The 14126-nt window shown below is 41.0% G+C and overlaps 1 protein-coding gene across 1 annotated transcript; it reads right to left on the bottom strand.

Annotated features, from left to right (window-relative positions):
* Window positions 1-506: 506 nt before the first annotated feature.
* Window positions 507-13903, bottom strand: LOC121081786 (aprataxin and PNK-like factor). Its single transcript, XM_040581013.1, has 5 exons — window positions 13765-13903; window positions 11492-11673; window positions 8440-8828; window positions 1396-1521; window positions 507-568 (listed from the first exon to the last, which is right to left on the bottom strand). The coding sequence occupies exons 1-5, from the start codon at window positions 13901-13903 to the stop codon at window positions 544-546; spliced, it is 861 nt and encodes a 286-aa protein (XP_040436947.1). The 3' UTR covers window positions 507-543.
* Window positions 13904-14126: the final 223 nt, after the last annotated feature.

Genomic DNA, 14126 nt, shown 5'->3' with positions numbered 1-14126 from the left:
CACCCTTGCTGTGAAGACCGCCTCGTAAAACTAGTTAGTTATTTGTTTTCTTATTCTTCAAAACCAGCATACTCTTCAGTAGAAATACCTTATTTTCATGTCAAATAACGTGACAAATTCACATACTTCAAGTTGATTTACAGTTTTATGGCTACTGCTGTCCCAAAGTACATGACATGTGCATTAGAAGGGATAGTTATCTGAATAAAAACATGCAAGTACACCTTTTTTTAAAATACACTGTACTGAAACAAAAACAGTTGCCTAATTCAGTGTTTTGCAAGTACTTGTCAGCATCAGAGCATTTGATCCCAACTCAAGGCATAGCACTTAGATAAATTCAATTAGGTATTCAAGTAGTAGCCAGCAGATAAAGACAACAAAAATAACATGAAAACCCTTCAAATGACACCTGTTGCTTCTACCCCAAAAGAATGAAACGCAGATTAAGAAAAGATCAACTAATGCAGCACAGGAGTTCTCTTACCTGCAAGGGGAGACAGTTTTAGTTCCGCTGTACTCCTGGAAAGCATGTCGGCAATTTCATGACCGGTATAAACCCAGATTCCTGCTCCCGAGATGAGAAATTCATCTCACAGATGTTTTTCAGATGAGAAATACTTCTGTGTTAGCTGAACGTAAGATGGCTTTTTCCTAATAGCTACCCTCATTTTCTTACATTTTGTGAAGAACACGCTCTTTAGGATCATCACACTTCCCAGGAGAGAGAGAAAATGTTTTTGCTCAAGCACAATCTTGAACAGCAGCTGTTCGTTTCAGTATGTCCCCACAGAAGGGCTGTTGCCTCAAAATATATCCCTTTGTCCATTGCACCAATTACAAAGCAGTCATGAAACTCTGCTAAATAGAAGTGTAAAACCTAGATGTTGAGAAACACATGGAACAAAAGGATCTTTTGAATCAACAGTGGTTAAAAGAAGCAGCAGTCTGCCATGAACTGCATTTTCTTGCTGGTACCTAAATTATGCTTGCTTACACATCAAATACCGATTAAAACAGAGAGTTTGTACAAAACCTCAACAAATATTTTATCAATATCTAAACTAAAAGTTACATATCAGGAACAACGCGTAACAATAAATTATTGTTTCTATACAAGAAGAACAGTTTACTACATGTTGAAAAGTGAAAAAGGTTTGATTGTTGGGCCGCTGAATAGGTTTCAAAAGTCAAGTCTTCAGGTTCACCGGCTGAAATCACAAAAAAAATTTTGCACAGACTTGGGTGGTGTAAAGGTAGAAGTCTGTCCACAGCAGACTTTGGAAGGCCACAGTCGAGGTTTAACATCACTATCCTATAGCCATTTTGCAACTCCAGGGGAGAACATTCTTAACCGGTAAAACAAGCAAAGCCATTTTGCACAGTGCTTCTTACCTGTAACAAGCCGTTCCATACGGACATTCAGGCCGGTTATCTTTGTTATCCTGAGTTACGATCTCGGTTTCATGATAGTCATCATCGTGAGGGTGACTGAACTGCTGAAAGTGAAGGGGATTCTTCCTGCAAAAGACAAAGATAGATCAAGAACCGACTATTCCATTTTTATGCAACAAGTGGAGATAAGAAAGGTGTTACTGAATCAGTGACAACTCATTTTTCTGTGGTTACAGAAAGAGCAGCTTTTAACGTTTAATTTATGCAGAATCTAAGACCTGCTTTCAGGGTAAGAGAAGAAAAGTTTTGTCTCAGCACATGCCGCAAGAGGTTAAAACACAAATTCTCCTGTTTGCCACCAGCTTCAAGTTTCAGACCTCCAACACATACACAATCTCCTGATGTAGTCATATAGCACGAATCTTACTGAGCAGCTGGCTCCGTTAGGACTCCCTCTGGAGCTGTGCAAGTGCCACACAAACCTCTCGCAAAGTCTCAGCTCAAGCCGCAAGGATCACCCCTGGCAGCCGAGCAACTGCAGCACTGGAGACTTCCCACGCTCTCCGGTGATCGCCTGTGAGCTTTAGGCAATAGGTCTCAATCATTCTGTTCCGTGTGAAAGTTACTTCTCACTTGAATACTTCAAATGCCAGCGTATTATTCCAGAGGGATGAAGTACTGAGGCCTGAGCAACAGGCCCCGAGCCAAAGCTGACCTCTAGACAAACCCGCCAACCAAACATTAAATATATTTAGTATCCAAACATCAGCGAAATATGCACGGTCATTAACTATGTATGACCATTAGCGAAAGACAGATAAAATATAATCATTAGTGAAGATACCGTGTGTCCTGCCTTGCTTAGAGGCAGGTGGTCAAGGCCATGAAACCAGGTATTTTCTGTGGTTAAAATCCAGCAGATACAGGAATCTCCCTCGGGTCCTTCCTGAGCCCTGGCCAGGCTTTGGTGGGATCTGACAGGAGAGTGAAACCAGATGTCTCTGCATTTGAAGTTATGTGAACTTGTTTATTCCCTAGTATAAAAGCCGGAGCCTCTCGCAGTGACGTTGGAGACCTCACCTACCAGATGCCCTGCGTAGGACTTCCCAGCTGCCGGGACAGGCTCTCCAGATCCTTGCTGCAACAAGATCCCCAGCGACTGCGGATCTGGGTGATGGTAATGTATTAGGGCAACTGGTGATGTATCTGTCTTAATCACTACAGCTAACGGTGAATAGTAATGATCGGGTGCATTGCCTTGCTTATCTCTTTCACCGCTTGAATCAGGGTATCGTAGGCTAACCCTTTTGTATGTGCATATGCCTTATTTTCGGCATTAATTTGAAACAAACAGTAAAGCAAGGTTATTTTGTGTATTGGTGTCTGTGTGCCATCTACCGACCCTGTCAATTGGCAAAACGTCTACTGGACATGACACCGATGGTGCTCTCAGGTTTGCCTTGGCTACCGTGGCATTTTATTTGAAATACCAAATCACAACGACGACATGAAGTTGTACCGTAAGACACAGCTCGGAGCCACACCAACGTCAGTGATGAGAGCGCATTACCAGCATCCATGACTTCGTGCTCTACAACACTTAGTCGAATCCAAGGTGAGCAAGCAGCGAATACACATATATGCATCATTCAAAGGCCTTTTCTACTGCTTCTAGGCAACAGGCTTGCGTGCACACCGTACAAGACACAGCAACTATAAACAACATCACTTAGTGAAGATTTTCTGTAAAGCGATGCTAAAAAGAACACAGAAAAACACATCATGACTTCAGGAGAAATTCAGGGGACAGATCAAAAGACACTACATAAAAATTATGTCACAGCGTGAACATACTGTACTAAAAGCAAATCTACTGTTCCCCAATGATTTCTTTTAGAGACACTTTTTCTCAAGCATATTTAAAAGCAAGAAATGGGAGATGCTTTAAGAAATGATTTTCCAAAAGATATCCGCAAAAGACTTCTGTGATTTACCACATCAATGCCCAGAACACATAATCTTCAACATGTTTGTGCAAATTATAAACGTTACCTGCTTGCCTCAAGCAAGAGGAACAACTTTAAACTAGAGCGAGTACTGCTTTAATTTGTACTTGTTACTGCTGCACTGAGAAACACAAAGCCAGAAACATGTATGTAGCTAGCCACATACACAACAGCTCCCTCACTGACCACAGGCACTCCTTCCTTTAAATTCACAACCGGCTCTTTGGAACTTTCTGCGGAACAGACAGTATTAATTTCAGCATTTCAACTAACAACATAAGAAAAAAGCTTTTGTTACAGCTTTGGCAAAATGACTACTTGAGTGCTGTGAGCTCTACTAACCACTCAGGCACCAAAAAAAAGACTAGATATTTAGTATTAATACTTTACATCTCCATTTGCCTGGTACCTTTCATTGAGGAAGCTCAGCAAGCAAGCTACAGATAAACTCTTCCATGAGCTACTTATCAGAGATCCAGTGTGCCTCAGATCTACTTACACAGCTGACAGACGCCTCGTCCTGGTCTTTTCTGTTAATTTCTGCAGACTGTAGGGTAAGTCAATACTGTTTCACTAGATATCATTGCAAAGTTGCATCTAGCAGTCTTTTATTCCACAAGTTCTCAGGAAACATCACCAAATTCAGGCTGGCTGCCTACTTCCTTTGCCATTCAAAAATAAATGGGATGAAACCAAGTAATTTTAGAGACCGCTTGCTTTGTTTTCTAAATGCACAGAGCTAACTTGCTAGCAATACTAGCTAGAATTTTAATTCGGTCATTTGAAACACAATTCATCTTCTCAAAGGGATACAGAAGCAGCTAATGCTCTGTGAAATCATTTTAGTACTTATTCCTACAATAAGATCCTAGTCACCAAGGAAAGAAGGCCTAACAGCTGTCAATTAGCTAACCTATTCTGTTTTAGGTGACAGCCAGTTCCTTTCAAAAATTTACTTCAAAAGCTATTTGGCCAATACCAAACAGCCCTTATTGCAGGAGAGAAAAAAAAAAAAAAAAGAAGAGAGAGGAGAGAAAAGAAAGAGAGAGGAGAGGAAAGAGAGAAAAGAGTATAGGAGGAAGCAGTAAGAAAAAGGAAAGGGTCTCGATGTATGCTTCCTATCACTGGGCTTCAGGATTTTTTGGGCCAGTGGATGATGCTCCTCAAGTTATTATACTTTACGTGTGAAGCACCTTAAACATGTCCTACTTCAGATGCTCAGGACTAGAAAAAAAAATAATCATAGTTTATCCTACCTTGATGTGGATAATTTATACTCACTCCACTTCTATATGTTGTGCAACAATATCCAGCAAAATGAAAAGAAGCAGAGAAGTGCATAGCTTCTATTAAGCAAATATTATCCCTTCTTGCAAAAATCTTCTTCCTTTTATTAGGACTTTGGTTTGTTTGAGGGTTGTTTGGGTTTTTTTGAATACAAGAGATCTCAGTTGTAAGAGCGCACCATCTTTCATGCTGGAAGTTGCACTCCAAAGTTATTTAGTTTTACAACAAAACCTCGCTGCATAGGAATATGTCATTAGTATGATCAAAAGAAAATCATTAAGCTTTACTTGCACAAAAATTAACCAGTGAAAAGCCTATTTTAAGAATAAAGTTTTAGGAGACCTGCCTTCTCATAAACATATACAGAAGCTCTGAATTGGTGTCCCTGCGCTTTGCGTTGCAGAAAATTACACAAATAATTACACAAGTAAAACTTAGAAAGTTCTTCAGAATCGACGCAGTCATCTCAAGCAGAAGCTGAGTGTCGCTCAGTGAAATATTCAAGACAGTTTTCATCGATGCAGCTCCCAAAAGCATCTTAAAAGCTTCTTCTAAAGCAAATTTAAGTGGTAAGGTCAGAATCCCTGGCTCTTCATAATCACATGCAGGAGACTCCTGCCATCCCAAGGGCTTATTTTCTCAGCCTACTAAAGAAACTGGTAGTGAAAATATAATGAATTACCCGCCCTAGCTGTAAAGCCATGGAATTCAAGTCTGAAGTTACAAACACCTTACACACACCTGCGGTGTAAGTTCTAAATTGTAACTCTTATTAGAAAACAGGTCTCAAAAAAAGACAGATGCAAGTCTGTAGCTGCCAGATGTACAAGCTGAAGGTGAAATGAAAAATACTGATTTTCATAAACAAGCAAACAAAGATCAAAGTATTTCGAAGAATGCACACACAAATCCAAAGGTTGGTTGAGCGTGCCCTGCTTTGACAGTTCCAGGAAAGGTTCACACACACCCAGTCAGCACAGAACAGTATCACCGGCTAGCAAAAGGACAGAACCCTGGACCAAAATTGTGAATGACAGTTTCAGAGATGAGAGTTCAGCTGTATCGCACCGCTACTATGCAGCCCTTGAAATGGAGGGGTGGGTTCGGATTGGGTTTTATTTTTAATTCCCTATTCTTCTAACTTGGGAAAAACAAGCAGCAGACAAGAAAATGAACCAAAGACAGTATTCAAAGGGTCAGCTCCTTGACAACAAATATAGTCAGGCATAACATACACAGAGCACGTTGCCTCCTAGTGGGAACAGCAGTTTCTTTCGATTTGGTAAAAGCTTCAGACTACCACAGAAAGAGAATCTCACACTGAGGAGGACAAGAAGAAGAATCATCTCTGGAGCGAGAGCTGTGAATCAAGCTGGATTCTTTCAAAAGCAGTGGTTTCCAATTCATAAACGAAGAAACTGAGCTATGGGTTACAAAGTTATTTCCTAAATGTTTCAGCCTTGTGTTGTGTAAGAGACGTCTAATAAAATCAACTAAACTAACATTTCATCTTTTCAGCTTGTGCCGTTCTGCCAGGCACCTACCAAAGGTGCCTGTCATATCCAGAAGGCAAGTGTCTCTCAACAGCAGTTCACAAAATAAAGACTAGAAAACTGAAGAGCATTTAGTTATCGGATAAATGACATTTGATGACTATGAAACCTCACCTAGAAAGAACACTTTAAGGAAATGGCTTGGTTACCAAAGCAGTCCTCATTTGAGACGTTGACTCCTACAGCACCTTGCGTCAGGAGACACCTTTCATAAGGTGAATGGAAGGAGACGAAAACCAACTACTCATTGTACTGAAAAGAGCACTCAAAGCAGCTTCTCTTCCTCAGCAACTCTACAAACCAGGTTTTGCTCAACGAAAACACCACACCATGAAAAACTGAATACGCTACCCATGTGTTCCTTCAAAGCGTCCACTCACATCACACATGCGTACATTTCTGTCAAAAACAGGGGTAACTGCAACGGCTTGCTTTACTCCACCACAGCCATCTCATCGATGCAGAATGACTCCTTAGTATTTGCTTTTAATGCAAGCCCACCAAGACAGACTACAAAGCACCTTGCTTTGCTGCAAACCAGCAGGTTTCGTCTCATGACAGTTCCTGAAGATCAGAACCGACGGGTTTGATACTTCCTATTTACAAATTTCTCCAACAAAGTAAGATTTTGTTATGTGCTATTTCAGAGCATTCTTTTTTCTTATAAAGCAACGCTTCCCAAAAGAGCTGCCGCCAAATGTTTTAGAATAAAGACCCAAGAAGAAATGTGCACGTGCAGACTCCTATTCCACATTACCTGTAACTAAAACTTGCCTTCCAAAACATTAGGAACCCTTCAGCATGTCAGAGCATTACACCAGCTTAACCCCCACACAGGGGAAAACTTGTCTGAGCAAAAAGAAAAGGAGCTGGAGCAAACTAAAGGCTGCATTTGGACTACCGGATCAGCTTGACTGCCTAATAAAACATGTTTCCCTCATAATCATTAAGGGCAAAAATTGAGATGCGTGAAAGTATGCTACGTGTAAACTTGAAGTCTGTAGCGTTCATTAATGCGACAGCTTTACGCTTTTGATATACCGTTACCTGCAGCAATAGGCACGCCAAATACATACAAGAACCCCTTTACTTGTCCTGGCTTCTTTTCTGAGCAACCTCAGGTTTTACTATCGCTCAAGCCGCTTGGGGGAAGAGGAAAAAAATACAGAAGCAATAATAGTAATAATAATTTTTAAAAAAATAATCACAGGCCCCCCTGCTTCCTGGATTAGCCTTATCTTTTGTGCTTACAATGTACATGGATTTATCTGGAGCTCAAAACCTTCTCCAAAATGCAGTTTGCAGGTCACTGGTCACTTCCTAGCCTCAGGAACACCTCTAGATTCCTATCTTCCATTCAATACATTAACACACCACACTACAGACCTTGCCTGGGCAGAAAGAACGAGCAGGAGACCAGGCACGCAGCACTGGCGTTTTTGAACTTTGCTGCAACCTTTGTAGCGCACAAAACATCTGTATGACAGATCCTTCACCGTGAATCGAGAGGATATGAGTAGCAGAAAAAAAAAAATAATATATTGTCCCTCAATTGAAGTATCACCAAAGACACTGACCAGGTAAGGGTACTGACCAGAGAAGGGTTAACAGGGAGTTTATAAGTGTGACTTGTTCGGGTTTTAAGGGGGGTCCGAACGCTTTAAAAAAAACCCAAAAGTGCAGACTGGCCAAGTTATAACAAAAGTAGTTCTTCATTATTTAGGGATAACAAATAGTAAGTATTTTAAATATTCAGATCACAAAGCATGCAATAACTTCATCTTTCATAAAAGTTTCAGCTGCTAATAAAATAAGCCCACAGGGTCTATGTTGGGCATTTCAATCATTTTTTACATCTCTTCTCCCTGCTGGTACATGTACTCTACACACAGCGGGGTTTCTTTCTTTTCTTTTTAAAGTGGACCTTTGTTTCTTATTTCCTACGACACTGCACTGTTCAATTTGCTCAAGTAAATCATCCCTTGTTTAGGATATACTGGCAGTTAGCAAGACATCCTGGCTCCTCCTTTTAGACTTTTAGAATTCTTGTTATGCCACTGGTTTCTCATCAGTCCCCCGTTTACCAAAAGATCTTTTCCAAATCAAAGCTTGTAACCGCTTTACTGTTTACTCTTCTGTAGCTAAGACAGTACTTCTTAATAACAAGCTAGCTTAAGCTAGTTTTATTTTTGCTTTACCTGTAACAGCCTGTTCCATACATGCAAGGTGTCCTCTTACGCTTGTTGTGTTTGGAGCTTTCTGAAGTATCTGCACTTCTGGTTGAATCAGAAATCTCAGTCTTGTAATCCAGATTTGCATCAGGCTCAAGAATCCCTTCCTGGGCACCAAAAGATTGGGAAGTCCTGCCCCAGTGAGCTTGTTGGCTTGTAGAACCAGTAATCTGCTCTTTCTTTTCTGTGTCCTCAATTCTATTTTCTTTACTGGAGATCTGACCTACTCTTTTAGACAATTTACTATGCAGCTGCCTATCTTTTTTTTCCAGAGAACTTCCAGGGGTTTTTGTTCCAGTCTTGCCATTTCCTTCCATGTTTCTCATGGTATTCTCAAGAGGAAATCCAGATGCATTCTGTGGAACAAGGTTACATTTTGAAGGACCTGAAAATGTACACGCTTCAGAATTAAAAGCTTTAAGGTCAACTCCGCATCATCGTTCCTGTTTTCAAAGGGAGAGAATCATAGAAGAGCCCAGGTTGGAAAGGACCTCAAAAGATCATCTGGGCCAGCCTTTAAAATCTTCTACCCCACTTTCCAAACTCAAGTTAGCTGCTAAATACACCTGCTGAATGAAAGGCTCAAGTTCAGAACACACACGCACTTTAAAGGAAAACTTATTCTAGAGCTCCCGTCCTCAGCTTCAGTTCCCTCACGACACGGTCAGGCTCCTCTCTCACCACCTCGTTTGTGAATAGTCCAAGGACTTCAGTTTACACTAACTTTTGATTAGAAGTACTGCTCCTGAAAAATGAATGCGGATTATGCATGTGACGATACAGTAGCCTCTATAAGAACGTACCCTCCTATACAATAATCAATTTCAATCCCTTAAATAGCAAGCTAGATGGAAGATATCTATTTATCTATATGCAGGAGATACAGGGAATTCATGACACACACCTTGAGCTTAATCCCACCCCAATACATCTTAAACGCTTCAGCTTGTGACTCTAAATCATACAAGAGTTTGTCAGTAGACACCATTAAGTAAAAATTTCCCTTTTGACAAATCCTGCATTTTAAAGTTTGGAACACACGTCCGCTGAAAATAAGAGATGTGTGCTTTAGAAAAAGGATACGAGATACGTAACCAAGACAAGAGCACTGTCCCAACAACTGAGACGTCACCCAGAAGCAGCAGACCTGTATCGAAGGCTGAACTACTTTGGTACATTACCAAACTATTCAAAAGCTTCTGCTCTCTACAGTTTGTGATCTAAGTTCCTCCTCCAGGAGATGTATACTTAGTTTACATGGATGTGTTTGGCAGAGCTGGAAAATCAGGTGGCAGTTACCTATTTGATTTTGTTCCTTTCAATGCAAGCCTCATAAACTGTTAACCAAAACCCGAGGCAATTACATTTGAGCAGCGGGGTGATTAAGAAAGGGCAAAGTCAGAATTAGTATCAAATGATCCAGACAGCAGCATATTTAGTAAGTCGGCTTGGAGACAAAGGTGACTTTTTTTATTAAGACTCCCAAATTAAGGCTCAGTAAACAACTGCCGCTCAGGAAATAACCCTTCATTTGCAAAGCAGAACTAAATGACTCTAATTTGCCACTTCCACTTGTGACTTCTCTGCTACATACTTCATACTGCGTATTACATGCCTGTATTGTATGTAATGAGACTAAACACTTCCACGGGCATGATAATGACAACTAGTTAAAAAACAGGTCGTAATCAAAGAAAACCAAAGACAACAGCGCTATTGGCACTCGTTATGACACACGTGTGACCTCTCTGCCATCTGGTGGCTGCCGGCACTTAAAAGAACTAAGAATCTTTTCAGTTCCTACCCTACAGGACATTTTCTCAGTTGCCTTAATTATGACAGCAGCAGCGTGATTCTGGTTTTGATATCAAAATGCCAGTCTTTTAGAGCTCTCTAAGATTATTACTTGTGCTTGAACTAACCTACTATTTTTTCTGCAAAGTTCTGAAGGCAAGTACACTGTGCTTCAGATAAGAAATATTTCTAGAACGATCAGGAGAAAATAAGTAAGGCTTCACAGAAGCTCACAAGTCAGAACACTTCTTCAGATAAAAAGAGCCACTACTTTATATCCCAACTATCCCGAAGGGTACGCTCGCCATGAGTAACGCGTTTCAGCTAACCTTAAGATTTAATTAAAAAACAAAACCCTAAGAGTTTTCAGTGTCAAAATCCACAAAGCATTATCTAGTAACGGGATTTTAAGTGTTTTATAGATCCTAGAACAGATCCAGGCAATTCTAATGCTAGAGGTTAGAAACACCTCCCCCAGGCTGTTCACTTACAGGAAAAGTCAGTGAAAGCCTCAGTTTGCTCTCACCAAAATACTGTTTCACTTTGATAACGATCCTCCTCTTTTCATTACTAGCAGCATTTCACTGCCTATAAACGCAGCTGTAATTTGGGGACACACAGAGACTGACCAGCTGAAGCGTCTGTTCGCTTATTGCCACAGAGCATTTTGGATTTCAGATTACTTTTTCTTGTCTGTCCTTCTTTTTTGACTCAGATTTTGAGATCGTGGCACAAGCACACTCCATGCTACCTTTCTTCAAAGCGCAGCAGTTGCTACGCCATGTACCATCGTTCCCTGACCATAAAACTCTACCGAGAACGGCACGAGTTTGGGCAAAGTCCAGTACCACATTACATCAGTGTCATACCATCACCTATCCCTAAAAGGTTCTCGGAGAAAGAAACCACACACCAAGCCACTCCTAGGACCAGTACTTTGGCCCATGTCTACCAGCCTCTTGCTGTAAAGCTGAAAAGTCTGGTATTCCTGTGGAACTTTGGGAGCCAAAGTTCCAGATCCCAAGGAAGAAGTGCAAAAAACCTACTCTCATGAAGGCTTCCACCGTCCTCGCTATAGAGCTCTCCAATGGACTGGCATTTCAAAACAACTGCTGAACAACAAATTACAAGCAGAACACACGTAGACCCAGCCTTCAACACCACACTGTGAGCTACATTCTCAGTTTTTGAAATACCACGGTTCTTCCCTGAGCCAAAAAATTACCTGAGATGAAGGGACAGGCATGGAAAGACAGCTCCTTTTCCCTTCATCTTGCTCTTCACCTTCAAAATCCTCTGCAGTTTCTTCAGAAGCTGATCTCTTTTTCTGCTGCACATTTACTTCCGGTTTTAATGACGCCGTATTACTTTTTCCTCCTCTCCCTTGGCCTTTTTTCATTCTACTACCTTAAAAGAAAAACAAAAGGGTTCTTTTGGAATGCAACTTTTTACAGTGAAATCCTGACCACATTAGAAATCTAAATCTGCGCTGAAGCAGAACATTGGGCAAAAAGCACGAGAAGTAGCAGCGCTGGGCATGTGCTGTTTCAACCACACATTTTTCATTCCCTGCTTACAGGAATAAAAAGCATATTTTAGAATGAAACGGATGCTTGAGGGGCAAATTTGCAGGAAAACAATAAATATGTGGCAAAGGATATTCGGGATTGACTGTCTCAGTGCCACTGACAAGTTCATTTCCACAATAGGAGCGGATCAGTAAACTACACGGTCCAAGGACAACTTTTACCACACATCTTTTGTGTTAGTATCACCTCAGATAACCACTTTATGCACACAAACATCAATTAGGACACGGCAAAATCAGGGTATGCCCACCTGCCTAGTCACCCACATCACAGCCCATTATTTCATCGGCCAGTAACCAACAGAAAGACAGCGAACGTTGTGCCTCCCGTTGGAAAGCTTCACAGCTCAGAAAACCGCAAGATCTCTGTCCTGAAGGGCTATTGCTGGATATACAGCTGGGAGACAGCCAGGGCCAGACAGCTCCATCTGCTGCAAAACGCATGCAGAAGGAAAATACTTGATGCCATTTTGCAAGACTTCAAAAACTCTCCCCCTTCAAAAAATAGCCATGTGCCAGAGTCATGTTTACAAAGCAAGGAACGGTTCAAATTTTAATGTTTGACTTCAAAATCACAAATCAGTGTTACCTTCCCAGTAAGAAGACAGACAGGGGGAGAAGAAAAACAAAAAAGGGGCAGCCTCTTAGTTTTACTCTCTACCTTTCTACCTTCCCACCCAATATCACCTTAGCAAGATGCAAACCGTTCCACAGTTTTAAGGAAATATTTTAGATTTGCAGAAGAGATCGGTTGTTTTATTAAAGCAGCCCATCCTAAACTAGAATCATTCCCTCACATAGGGATTTTTTTAACAGCTCCAGCAGTGTTCATACATATCCCTAGCTCCCCCAAGGTCAGGCCTTCAACAGCACACAGGTGTCCCTGGCCCACACAGCTTCAAATCTCTACAGCTACCTGACCAAAGCGTTCAGCCTTTGAAACAAGCGTTAGATACACATACATATCAAAAAGTACAGTACTTGCGGAGACAAAACAAACGAAACCCCTCACCCTACACACATACACCCCCTCCAAAGGCAAGAAAGCAATCACGCTAGCGCAGGACCAAAGACAGTCAGCAGAGGTCCTCTGGTACCTGCAATTTTTATATCCGAGGGAATAAGCCAGCAGGGAACAGTCTAGAGTTTGAAAGGGGAAGTAAGGGGGGGAAAACTTTTGTAAGTTCCTGGTACTTTTGTAAGTTCCATCCAAAATGGAACTATTAGGCATGCATTCATATTTTTGTGAGGGAATGAAAATTTTGGATTTTGTTTTTCTAAAACCAGGGAAATATGCACTTGACAAGTAATTTAATTAAGTCAAGTACACAAGGTGAGTTTCTGGTGATACAGAGTGAGGCTCTAACAGTTAAAACAGAGACCTTTATATGCAAGTGCTTTTTGTCTCTGGTTTTTTAAACAAGCATTAGGAAGATGGAAGTTAAGGGGGGGAAAAGTTTTGACTCACATTCTGAACTGCCTACCAAATGAAACTATTGAAAATAGTTTCACTTTCAAATGAAAATTTGAAAAAATGCTGCTGTCTGGATCATTTGATACTAATTCTGACTTTGCCCTTTCTTAATCACACCCGAGGCAATTACATTTGAGCAGCGGTTTTGGTTAACAGTTTATGAGGCTTGCATTGAAAGGAACAAAATCAAATAGGTAACTGCCACCTGATTTTCCAGCTCTGCCAAACACATCCATGTAAACTGATCAGAAAGAGCTCTGTCACACCCAGGACTGATGACAAAGGAGGCAGAAGTCAGTCTCTGTTGGCTGCCAGGCACGGAGCACGGGAAGAGAAGGAACAAATTAATACTTTCTATCACCACCATTACAATTACAGTTATATCAAAGCACATAAATATATATTGGTGTGCAAACGTACTACACTGCAAACCTACCTCCTTCCCTTAGAGGCTCAGAAAGCCTCTGAACCAGGGGGTCTCTTTCCAGCATCCAAGATGGAAGCACTCTCTTTCTTTGAATAGATTTTGATGGTTTGCTTTCATTATCGCCAGAAAGAGGAACCTGAAAAAACATTTACTCTTTAGTACCTTTTCCCAGTTACAAAAGAGGGGAGGAAGAAATAGATGACAAGTTTGTACCAGTTATGCCCTTCAAATGCAGCCTGGACAACTACCTACTTTTTGGATGGTGTCCATTGCCTGAAATTTTTTTTTTTTTTTTCCCCACACTTCCCCCTCACTCAGAAAAAACAACATCTATAGAAACCTTCATGCAGTTAAAAAACCTCCTTAGACCT

The sequence above is a fragment of the Falco naumanni genome (assembly GCF_017639655.2).
Source record: "Falco naumanni isolate bFalNau1 chromosome 6 unlocalized genomic scaffold, bFalNau1.pat SUPER_6_unloc_7, whole genome shotgun sequence".
NCBI lineage: Eukaryota > Metazoa > Chordata > Aves > Falconiformes > Falconidae > Falco > Falco naumanni.
The sequence above is the reverse complement of the archived record's forward strand: the minus strand, read 5'-3'. Positions and strand labels throughout refer to the sequence as shown.